The sequence below is a fragment of the Boleophthalmus pectinirostris genome, unplaced genomic scaffold (assembly GCF_026225935.1).
Source record: "Boleophthalmus pectinirostris isolate CB_2022bp ecotype Guang Dong unplaced genomic scaffold, ASM2622593v1 HiC_scaffold_3, whole genome shotgun sequence".
Taxonomy (NCBI): domain Eukaryota; kingdom Metazoa; phylum Chordata; class Actinopteri; order Gobiiformes; family Gobiidae; genus Boleophthalmus; species Boleophthalmus pectinirostris.
This window is the reverse complement of record NW_026571299.1, coordinates 39,942,703-39,955,430: the sequence shown is the minus strand read 5'-3', so window position 1 is coordinate 39,955,430 and position 12,728 is coordinate 39,942,703. Positions and strand designations below refer to the sequence as shown.

The window sequence follows — 12,728 nt, the reverse complement described above, 5'->3', positions numbered from 1 at the left end:
ATATTTAGCTTTATTATTTCTAAAAATTAAATGGAGAGAACTTTAATAAACTTCAGTCCATTAATTGATAAGACCAAAAACCATTGTAATTTATGGTTTCAAAGAGGCTTAGGTTTAAAAGGCATTACTGTCTAAGGCAGAGGGGATTTCTTCACTCACTTATTCTGCACTATCCTTGTATGAGGACAATCAGACACTTAAATCAATGGACAAAATTTTATATAATTTTATATGGAAAAACCATATACATTATTTTAAAAAATCAGTCTTATCCTCCTCCTATGAAAATGGAGGACTGAAATTTCTTGATTTTACAACTCTAAATAATACGTTTAAACTAAATTGGATTAGTAAGTACATTTTTATTTATATAGCACATTTCACAGACATATGTCACAAAGACGCTTTACAGAGCATTATTCCATCACTCCATAACCACTCGTGATATGCTACTATTGTAGCCACAGCTGCCCTGGGGCAGACTGACTGGCTGCCAAGTGGCGCCATCGGTCCCTCTGATCGCCACCCACACTCATGCACACTCCACATTCATACTAGGCAATGTAGGTGAAGTGTCTTGCCTAAGGACAAAACAACTGTTTTTGTGACTGGCACACCACTGTGGCATTTGATTTTCCCAGTGGTCTCCCATCCAAGTACTAACCAGGCCCGGCCTTGCTTAGCTTCTGAAATCTGGCAGGATCAAGCCGGTATGGCCATGCTTAAATCGTATATTAAAAATCCAGCCTCCATTTGAATAAAAATTAGGACAGATATATAAGATGAAGGATGTCTCCTTTAAACTTATGCACAAAATTTATCTTACTAATACATTTATGCTAAAATATATTAAAACAATTGACTCTAACTACACTTTTTGTAAAAAAACAAAACAAAACAAAAAAAAACATCCAGAAACAATAAGTAATCTTTTTTGGAAATGCACTATTACCAAAACTTTTTGGAAAGACTGCTTAAAATTTAATCATATTAACCCTAGCTTTTCATTAAAATTCTTATTTTGTTATACATGAAAAGAATTTAGACTCAAATTTTAAAAAGGCAATTAACTTATTTATTATATTTGGACATTTTTTTATTCACAAATGTAAATTCTCTTATACTTCTTTGTAGTGATGGGCAAATTAGTCGGAGCTCCGGAGCATGTCTCGTTCTTTTCTGAAACAAATCTCTCTGAAGCACTGCCTCGGAGCTCGTCTCGCAGCAGCCGCTCACGTGACCAAAGTGTGGAAGTGTCGGCCCCTCCCCCTACTGCTTCGCTCTGGGTGTCAATCGCTTCAGTGTATTGAAGCGTTTCATTGGCTCGACGAATGTTCCGCTCTGTGATTGGTTCAGAGTGCTTCAGCGTGTTCAGCGCACTTCCGTGGTTTGACGAGCGCTAAACTGCTACAGTATAAAAGATGCACCAATATTTCTTAAAAATGTTGAGTAGTGACGAGTATTGTGTGACGTTAGTGGTGATTTTGGTGACTTTTGGCATTTGTTTCATTTTCGATGGCATCTACAAGTGGAAAAAAGTGATCCATGGTTTGGTATCACTTTGATCTAATTCCACCTAAAATGGTAAGCTATTTTCTTATTTACAGCAGCTATTTATGTTGCTCTTTACACATTATTTTAAATCATCCTTATTATTATTGTTGTTTGTTTACGGTGTTTGTTCTGCATTAACAGTACTTCATCTATGCTGAGACACCTGCGTGCGGTCAGTGTTTCTCCGAGGCCTCAGACACGTCGAACCATTTGAGACAATATCGCGACTAGGGATGGGCATGATTAGTCGATTAATCGATAATTGATCATTAAGAATTTCATCGATTACGTTAATTTTAATTGACAACCCAAATGTAGGTTACTGTGCGTAGCGTGACTAAACGGGTCTGTACATGTGTCTCTGCATCAGAAGGAGCGAGACACAAACAGTGGGTCAGTCTGCAACGTACCGAAGCACAAAGGTACATTTAACGATGAATTGTACAAGAAATCCTACACTTTCCGTTGCGTTCGGGACAAGTGTGAGTCCATGTGCACAGTGTACAAAGCAGCACAAATGTGTCGGTGTCCAGAGGGAAAAAGCTTTGCCAGGTGAGAGTCGCACAATGATGAGTCCCCACCTCCCACCCCCGTATTCCATTGAGTCATGTCTTTTAATCCAACAGAAGTTGAACCACATCAGCGACACAAGAGCTGTAGTTTTATCTTCGCTTAGTTTATGCAAATTAGAGATGTGGTTTTAAGTTTTGTTTCTGTGAGAGTTGCGCAAACTGAATTAAACACATTATAAGGTCAAACGGGCTGATGTGGCTCTAGAGCGGTCATAGTTTATATGTCGTAAAGTTGAATTTATTTATGCAGATTAGTAGTGCAGATAGTAATAATAATGATGATCATTTGAATATAAAAACGTTAATGATTTATCGATAATCGATCGTTAATTCTTCCGACGATCTATTAAGAAAATTTCATCGAATGCCCATCTCTAATTGCGACTGAGGTGTCAATGCTTCACGAGGCTCCATTCGCCCATCACTACTTCTTTGTTTTTTCCTGTTTTAATTAAGCAATTAGAATTCTACTTATCTACTATTTCTAACAGCGTAAACAAAAAAGCTATTTTGGCATATGAAAGTTGTATATCTATGAATACCTTTGTGCAGTGTAACAGTGGCACTGTTTCAGTTTTTTTTTTTTTTTCATTTATGTCTCCCCCTGGCATCCTATTTGTCATGTCATGTGTTCTGTATATTAACATATTAATAATATTTTTAAAAATGTAGTGTGTTGGCTACATGTTTAAAATGCCTAAACTTTTGTTGAACTATCAATTTGATTAAAACACAGTTAAAATCAGTATATTTAAGAATGTGCTGTCAGAGTAACTGTAAGTAAGTAATATAAATAAACTTAGGGGGCTATATTTCAAAAGCTGTATACTGTATTATGGTTTCAAAATAGCATTTAATATTGAATGATAAAACCATGCCGAAGCCACATGCTGAATCCAAGGACCAGTTACAGAGCTTACAGAGAGATGTGGCTCAGTGCAATCTGGGAGCACTTGTACTTTACTCAGAGCCAGGGGCAGACAGATTCAAAGCATGCTTGTTCACAAAATTGTATAACAGATAATGATTCTCAAAATACAAGAGGGCTACAAATAAAGTATTGTTCTGTTTCCAGGCCTAGACATTTATGCTGATTTGTTATCACTTAAAAGTGTACTGCTTCCACTTAAAGTTAGTAATATTTGCACAGTGAGAGTATAATCACAAGCTCATTTGTTAGAACCATTTTGAAATAAAATTGGCTCATGATTTTTTGTTACCTACCTTATTTGTCGAATGGGATTTTAATGCACACCTAAGACCATAAACATAACCATGACGATAAACAACAGAATAGATATCTGATATGAGGCATGGCATGAGCTTAAGCAGTGGTAGAACATAAAAAAGTAAAAGTAGTATAAAGTATAAACTTTAGGTGTCTGTATTTTACTTAAGTAGATTGGATAGTTTTTACTCTCACATTACATGTGGGAGCAGGTATCTGTACTTTCTACTTAACTACATTTTTGAACAGGACTGAAAAGTACAAGTATTTTTTTACTATAATTTGAGACCTGCTGAAAAGCCTGAGGGCCAGAATCAGGAAAAACTGTTTCTGTTGAATCGAATACTGTACGAATCTGTATCAGAACCACTACATTTGAATCTTTATTAGATACCAAAACCTGCACAAAATACTTTTTACTTTTGAAGAACATTTTTAAATGGGTACTTTAATACTTTTACTTTTTTGATGCGATACTTTTACTTGAGTATTTAGTATCTGTACTTTTACTTAAGTAACAAAATTGAGTACTTTTTCCACCACCTGACTTCAGCAACTCCCATTAAACACAACTGGTAGGAGCATGGAAGTTGGGCTCTAAGGGCTTTAGTTAAGATTAAAATGCATCTGGGTTATTGGCTAATATTCACTTGGGGACAGATACTCGCCAACAGTTAAGCCGTGGGATGCCAGGTGATGAGGGAATTTAAAAGAATGATTGGCCACAACAGTATATAACCATGAATATTTGGATGGTGGGGGCAAATTATGGGGGGTGGGGTATCTCAAGTGGCTCAGTACTCTACATGACATTTTAGTGCTGTTGCCATAGTGATTTGAACTGGTCTTGTGTAATGGTCCTTCATGAGGTAAAGGAGACAGCAAGGGCCCCAAAGAGCATGTTTATTTCATGTAGAACATTACATAGCCCTGCATTCATCACCTAAATTGGTGCTTTGATGGTTCTGATGATAATATAAATTTGTATTAGTTTATAATTTACAAAGTAAAAAAAATAGATGTAGGTATAAATGAGAGGCATTTGCAGAGTATCATTAAGGTTTATTGATGTTTAGTCTATGGTTCACAATTCAGTCATATGGAAACTGCACAGATTTATCATGCAAACAGAAATAAATAGACATACAAACATACAAAAAATTTGAAAGGAATCTTGATGTCCTATAAAGATAGCCATTAAAGTGCTTATGCAGAGACAGATTGCTTTGGTGACAGAATGGGATCATTGTGATGGTTAAAAGCAGACCACTGACCCTCAGGCTGTTGCGTAACATCAGTTCCCACCCCCCGCCACCTCCCAGTACAGCTTATCCTCTTCATCCTGCATCCATCCTGGTTTATATATAGGCACATCAGTAAATCTGAATATTTGACTGGCATTTCATAGATTTAGAAAGCAATGGATTACAGCCGTGCCATTCATGCTCTTATCATATATGAAAGATTTGAGAAGTCACCATTTTCACCATTACACCTTGGAAAACAGCTTTTCATATTCTACTGCATATATGGCACACTGTTCAGATCATCTTGAGAGGTCTAGGTTTTCACATACCCACACACTGACGTGTTTATGTTTGACTTGTTTAGGTAAGAATATTGTTGAAGGACTGTCTGTTTCTTTCAAATAAAGAGAGAAATAGGAACATTGTATCAAAAGAGAAAATGAAAAAAATGTTGTCAAATGTTTTTAGAGTGAAGTCATTTGTGGTGGTGAATCAGAACAGAAGAAGCCACAAGGGATTACAAAGACATATCTCAGGATATTTCCAGTTTCTTTGTACAGCTGCCAAGAAATATTCTTTCTGCCATAATCATAAATTGTATACTATGCCTCCACTACTACTGCTGGTTTGGTGTCTATGTGCTCAGTCAATGTTGGATTATGTTGACGTCAAGACATGGTTCACAGCACTCACTGGATGATGTGCTTATTGGGGCAGACTAGTGTACAGGACATAGGGAGGAGCTAATATATTGTCCCCATACCAACACTTCATAGGACTAAAACATTACAATTTGATTAAATTCTTTTTAGCATGAATTGAACGGTTTAGTGTTTTGAGCAGTGTTAGAGAAATTACTTTTAAAAAGTCGTGTTTGCTCGTTTTTCTTTAAAAAGGTAATCCCATACTTTACTTAGTTAGAAAGTAACTTTTTACGTTTCTTGTTACTTTGGTAGCTTGGTGGTAAACTCCATCTAGGCTAGGCCTAAATACCGGCAAGAGACCGATAGTCGACACCGTAAGGGAAAGTTGAAAAGAACTTTGAAGAGAGAGTTCAAGAAGAGAGGTAAACAATTCATTCAACTCGGCGGGCAAGGGATAACTGCTGGATGCGGGAGGATCTCCTCGAGGGACCTTTTCCCAGTTGTCGCCGTCAAGCGCACTTCCTCCGAGGCCGTGCAGTGCTCTAGGTTGGCCAGGAAAGGCTTGAAGTGAAGGTGGCGCGACACTCTGTGCGCCTTACACTGTTTTTACCCGAAAAAAGTAGTTACATCAGTGTAAGCCTTCACACCCAACACTGGTTTTGAGTAGTTTGGGTTGATATCAGCCAAATCTCTTAATCAGCCTAATCAGTTATGTGTATCTGATGAATCTACAGTGATTTTTGACTGGATAAGTAGGTCTAATACTTTCCTCTTGACTGAATAACAAGTACAGTTTTGTTATTGTATGTCATAGCAAACCAACTTCTACTGTTTCTTTTGGGGTTTTCAGTGTGATTTATGGCAAGATTGTTCTCAGTATTAGGAAGTCCTTGAAACTTGAGTTGTCTTTCTGGCCACAGTTTAGTTCTCATGTGACAGTCTGTCCTCATTAAAGCTCCTCTGTGTGCTGGATGGCTGACTGGGGAACACTTGATGAGATGATGTTATGTTCAGTTGTGCTGGAGAATGTAAACAGCAGGCCTTGGACTTGGCAAGTGCCCACAGCAGGTGCTCTGAGTGGGCTTCCATGCTGAGTCTTGCTTCCCCTTATATCATGTAATTCTTATTTCATCACAGGGTAATCTGTTAACTGGCACTGCACAGTCAAACCATCTGCACAAAGATCCTGAAGCTTTAAAACATCAAAATAATTGAAAATGAAAATACTATGAGTCTATGGGATGTAAGTGACAAAATAAGTCAATACTTGTACATTGTATGGTACACATTTCGCAGGAGGTACAGTTCATAGAATAAGATAAATATGTCGATAATTGGTTTTATTAATCATCTTCTGCCACATCCATATTCACCATAGAGAAACCCAGACAATGTCTGTTTGAAAGTAGCAGTTGTATTTTGTCTTTATTAGATTATCTTTATCATCATCTCATCACTTAATATTAGAAAAAATGAACACACAGGAAGTCAAAAATCATACAACCAAATCTTTATATATCCACCAACAAACTGTGGACAGCACAGATAAGATAGAGGTATCCAAACATGTCAAATAACAATATTTATTAATATCATTATTGTAACATTAATAACATGGAATGTAGTACGCTCCATTTGCTTCTTTTTCTCTTTTATTCTATTATGAATCATGTCAAATAAATAATGTATACATTTTATATTTCTATATCATTATATTCTCTATATGGACAGATGAATGAGCCACACCCAAACTTGCATCTTGTCACACAACATTGCAAATACAATTCTTGCTCCCTTAGAAAGCCCTGTTTAACACACACTCACCCTGAATGTGCTTTGTGCAAAATATGTAGGCTGCATCCACACTAATAACTTTAAAGCTGCACTGATTTTTGACAAATAAAAATCTTTCTATTAAGGCCAAGACTTGGTGCATTTCAAACCACTACAATGGGATACTCCACAGTGGATCTCGTTTTGTGAATTTCCCTTCACTATGCAGGACAATAAAGTGTATTAATGCGCACACAGCCATACCGTTTGATTAGATTCAGACACACAAAAAAGTATTTCTGCTGCATCCAGACCTTATCAGCAACAGGCATCAAACATTCTGACAACAACGAAACTGCTGCCTTATTGGCTTCATACATCCCAGAAATGCACAAATGAAAGAAATACACCAAGAACAGCTGCAAAGCTTTCCAACACCCAACCAGTCAGCTGCTTTTTAAAGTCTGGTCCTCCCTTTTGTGCCTTGGAAAGTCTCAGTCTTGGTTTGTGCTATGGTCCTCCAGTTCTGATATGATTGTTATTAGATTCTGGAGACCAAAAATGTAGCCACTATCTTGTCCCTCATGAACCACACTGTCTTCGCCGTAATGTTTACAAGTTGTGTGGGCAAAGTCTATCATCCTCACGTCTACATTGTGGCTAGTGCTGGAGGTTTCAGTAGACGCAAAGCTTAGCGCCCCGGCCTGCGCCTCTTTGTACTCCTCATTTTGAACATGCACCTCTTCGTCATCGTCCTCCTCCTCTGACAGTCTATCCTCAGTGCGTCTGTGCATCTGCTCCACGTGGGCTGCCCCATCGTAGATGATGAGCAGGGAGCTGGAGAAAAAGCGGTAGGATTCACAGTCTTCAAGAGTGGTCTTCATGTCACAGAGCCTCCGCAGCACAGGAGACAGCAGCTCATGCCTCAGACGCCGGCCACTGTAGAAGAACTGGAACAGGGCCTCTTTGAAGCTGCTCAGGGTAAGCTTGCGCCCATGGTATTTGTTCATAAACATTAGCTGACCAGTGTCAGGCTGGTATACCTGCAAACAGGGGCATATACAGTTAACCACTGAGGTGCACTGAGGATCTTAAAATATTGGGTGTCGCGTTTAGCCTACCTGCATACCACAGAGCCGGACCCCTATCAAGGCTGATGTACTTTGCTGACATTTGCGGATCTGCATAGCTTTCTTCTCCTCTGAAGCATCATCCCCGTGCTGCCTGGTGCCCATCTTCAAGTCCAACACACATGGAACTGTGTGCCTCCATGTTAGATTTTCTAACAAAATGAATTCTGAGAAACAGAGTCAAGGAAGAATGACAGAACCACACTGCATTCACACTGGTGTTTGTTTAACAGTTATTTTGACAAGTTTTCTTTTCCATAACAGAAAATTGCATGTCTTCTAAAGTGAAGTGATGATAAATTGGACATAATTGAATTCTATCTATTTCCATCTGTCTGACTTGAATTAATTCTACTCAGTTATAAAGACAAACACCGTCAAATGACAAAATAAAGTAGTAAAGAATACATGTACAAAGTGAAAGCTTTGACCCTGTGGTGAAAGGATACTGTACTGGTTGCGATGCTTGGCGTTCTCCTTCATCCTCTGCAGATGCTGCTGGTGGCACTTGAGGCTCCAGGGGTTGTGCTTTAGCTGTGGGGTCGCGTTAGTGTGGCTACACTCCAAACGATAGTGTAGCACCTCGGCCTGCTGAAGCCAGTCCCGCTCCACCTCCTCTTGTAGTTTATGGGCACTGAGGAAGACAAGGCAAACTACTATTTACTATAAGAAATATACTTTAATTATGACTCCTCAAAGAGTACTCCTTCACCATTGGTTGTGTGCTGAATGATTTAATCAACCAAATTTCCATTTTAACTGATCAAAATTAATTTAGTTTTTTCATGTCTTGCATTGAGATGGGCTGATGACTCATTTCATTTTTCCTGTAAGAGTTATATTTGTGTGTGTTTTCTGTGTATGTGTTCTACCCCCAACATGTCTTCAGTTTACTTCACTCACCCTGGGGACATAGAGATCACAAAAGATACTTCATAATACTTCATCTTCATATAGTGTACTATATATGTGCATGATTCTAGACATTACAAGGGTTTAGTGTGTGTGTGTGTGTTGTGTACAGGGTCAGTTACATAACTAAGACTGTGACCCATCCTCTGACAACCAAGCATCAGGATCAGTCTCTCGCAGTATTTAGAGTCTGTTTGCTTGAAGTTATAGGTTATATACAGATTTAGGCGTATGTGTAATCAATGTGTAGTCAACTCTTTCAAAGCATATATACGGTATTTGTTTATCAAACTAAGACAATCGACAGACACAACAGATTTTTGCTTGCTGTCTCTTACCTTTTTTCTTTATCTTTGCAAGTAGGACGGTGATCTTTGTAGTTTTCACTGTCCATAAGCAGCGAGGAAGCCATCTTTTTGCTCAGTTTAACTATTTTAGTCTTGGGCTCATTATCGGTCAAGGGGTCTTTGTTCTCTAGGTCGGTGGGGTCGCTGCGCAGGGGGTATGCAAAAAGACAGAGGTTCCCTTCATGATCCTCCTCAAAGCTCACAGACACCACACCTGAGGCACATACAAATCTCAAGTCACAACAGTGCAGCAGAGTGCAAATGAGACAAAACTATGGATTATTATTATTATTGTTGAAAAAGCTTTTTCCATCCCTTCAAAACAAACAAACACCCTAATATTGTTAAAGATGCATGATGGAACTTGGCACCACCAGACTCCATGGAGATGTTATTGTTTTGACTGGAATGTTCCACAGTTTGGCATTATCTGGCAATGTATCTATCTAGCATTTATTCAATTATGTGTTTTTGTGAAAAAACAAGTTTTCTTTAGGTGAGCAGGTTTGCTTCTATGCACATCGATAACTTGGTTGCATCAACAAGTGTCTCCATGAAGATTAAGGTATTCATTGCAATACTGTGGAACGTTTCAGGCAAAGGAATAACATCTTCATGTGTTAATAGTTTTCAACATACAAAATTCAATTTAGACACAAAAGACACAGAGCTTTAACAGTAAAGTATGTGTTTTATTACAAGCTTGGTTAATACGACATACCAAAATATTTGTAGCCTGTTTAATTATCACATAATTGTAAACAAAACTATAGAATTATCTACAGCATTATATATATATCACTTAAATAGAATGAAATGCAAAATAAAATGGCATAAGCATGTAATAAAATATGTTGATGTTTGTTTCTACAAGGTTTTAGTATTTCAGCTCAAGGGGAAGCTCTGTTTTGATGCAGACAACTTAGACATCTGTTTTAATGTAGACAACAAGTTGAGATGTGGGATATAAAACTTTAGTATCAATATTATTTTTAGAATAAACATTACAATTCACAAGTTTCTTCTACTATCATTGTCTAATACATTTATATCACTCTTACAAGTGACAAGATTTAGATAATCAAACTCACAACAACAATATCGTGATAAATAAAAATAACTTATTTTTCCTACTCTCATGATTTTGTCTCATGATTATATTGTAACCTGAATTATTGAGTTTATAAATTATCAAAACACTTCTTGTGCCTGAGGAACAAATAAAACACATTTTAAAATATCTGTAAAATCCAAATGTATTTTTTAATGGATGGTGCTATTGAAATCATTATACAGGATCAGATAAAACCTTTTGACTTTAAAGACACTACAATGAGGTATATCCACTGTCACTTCTATTTGGTTGCAATTTGGGAGAAAAGCAATCCTACTAATGCATACATTTCCACAGGTGAATATTTATTGAGAATTGATTTTTTTTAATAGTGTGTGGGCGTGCTGTTGGCTGTTGGTGTTTTTGGAACCTCCAGTAAAAAGATGGACTGTGGGTAGTGTAGCTTCATCAGGCTTCTGCTTTGTCTCACCTTTTACTTGTGATAGAGAAACAAAGGAAATGTGCCTACTGTATATAATATTATATAACTTTGTCAGAGGACATGTGGTTTGGCAGAGGAGATTTGGGAAGATATAGATGCCACCTCAAGTATTTGCCCAAATGTTTCAGTTTTTTTGATGGGTGTGGTGTGTATGCAACTTCCACTATGTGCTCAAGGCAACATTCTTTAGATTTCAAATATATCCTCAATGTACGCATCCTGGTTGATTAAAAACAAAACAAAACAATACACATTTCTACAGTAAGCTCTCTTGTAGTAACATTTGCTACAACATGCTAGTTTAAATTCCAAAAGAGAACAGTAGTGTGAAATGTGAAGAAAAAGCAAAGGAACAGAGCAATCCAAAAAAAAAAAAAAAAAAAAAAAAGGTCTCATCTCTTTGCAAAGTCACACACAACCATCCGTTTCATAGAAACACACCAAGCACACAAACACCTAGAGCTTACCTCTGTACTGTGGGGTGAACCTCCTCATGGCAGCAGGCAGGCTTTTGTAAAACTGGTGCTCACGTGGAATGAGGGGCTTGCAAATGGTCTGGTCCCCAAATCGCAGCACACAGGAGTGACCCCCCACCTGGTGTACGAAGGGCTCAAGCATCACCCCTTTCTCCATGTAGCTCTGGGCCTGTAACTGCTGCTGATGTTGCTGCTTTTTCTTCTTCTCTGCCTCTATGGCCTCCAGAGCCTGAGCCTCCCCGGCCGGACTCATCCTCCTCTGGTCCGGACCACTGTGTCACGGGCATTAGTCTAACTAGCTGCACACGACCTGCCCCAGCAATGCAGACTCACCAAGCAGTTCTGTGCACCAAGATCTCTTGAAGTCTCTTCTGGTCAAAGTGATGGTAGTCTCCTTCATGTGCTGCTCAAAAACAAAACAGGAGGGAGGAAACAATAAAACAGCCTCAGTTTGGTTTATAATACAGCTTCCTAGTCCTATGATTCACTTGGTGGCAGTAGACAAAATGCATATTTGTGCAAAGGCATTGTTAGAATGCAGTCAGGTGCAAGTGAAACAGAAACAGGTCTGACTTGTGTCTATGCCGCAGTCTGGGGCTAAGTGACAGCACAGAGCTGGCTCTCCACTGGTAAAGCGCTCTCTAAACCACAAACTTAGCCCGCCCCCTTCACAAGCGACTGGCCAATCAGCAGCTGTAAAATCAGGTTGTTGGGTGGTAACCCTCAAAGGCAAATGAGCAAGCAAACAAAGACATAGAGAGAGAGAGTGGAGAGAGTGGAGAGAGAAAACCTCGCTCAGCTGCTTTTTCAACTGACTCTTACCAAAGCAAAGGCATCACAACATTATGAGAATTTTATTACTTATTTATTTGTAGTAAGAATGACAGATTTGTAGTTTATTTGTAGTTTATTACAGTAAGTGCACTTATATTCAAGTGCACAGCTGAAGGGCACAAAAGGAGTAGGTAGAAGTTATGTATTTATACTCCATATTTCAGGATTTAGTAGTTAGCTACTTTGCGTGCTATGTCCTCAGTATTTAAACATGATTTAGAATATAGAATATTTGTACATGTGACAACAGCAATACAAGACTAGTATATAGTAAATGATTCACAAAAGCACAGAAATATACAATGCAACAATATTCAGTTCAATTAACTTGCCAATTTCTCATGATCTGCATATTTTTAACATAAATAATTTGAGTGTTCTTTTAAATTCCTTGAACTTACTGCAGGCTTTTACACTTTTGTCTGAAGCATTCGCGAGGTCAACACCACACCTTG

At 38.2% G+C, this 12,728-nt stretch overlaps 1 protein-coding gene across 1 annotated transcript; it reads right to left on the bottom strand.

Moving 5' to 3' along the window:
• Nucleotides 1-6,785: 6,785 nt before the first annotated feature.
• On the bottom strand, nucleotides 6,786-12,035 carry LOC110171137 (inositol hexakisphosphate kinase 2-like). Its single transcript, XM_020936826.2, has 5 exons — nucleotides 11,431-12,035; nucleotides 9,399-9,621; nucleotides 8,598-8,782; nucleotides 8,140-8,315; nucleotides 6,786-8,061 (listed from the first exon to the last, which is right to left on the bottom strand). The coding sequence occupies exons 1-5, from the start codon at nucleotides 11,690-11,692 to the stop codon at nucleotides 7,513-7,515; spliced, it is 1,395 nt and encodes a 464-aa protein (XP_020792485.2). The 5' UTR covers nucleotides 11,693-12,035; the 3' UTR covers nucleotides 6,786-7,512.
• Nucleotides 12,036-12,728: the final 693 nt, after the last annotated feature.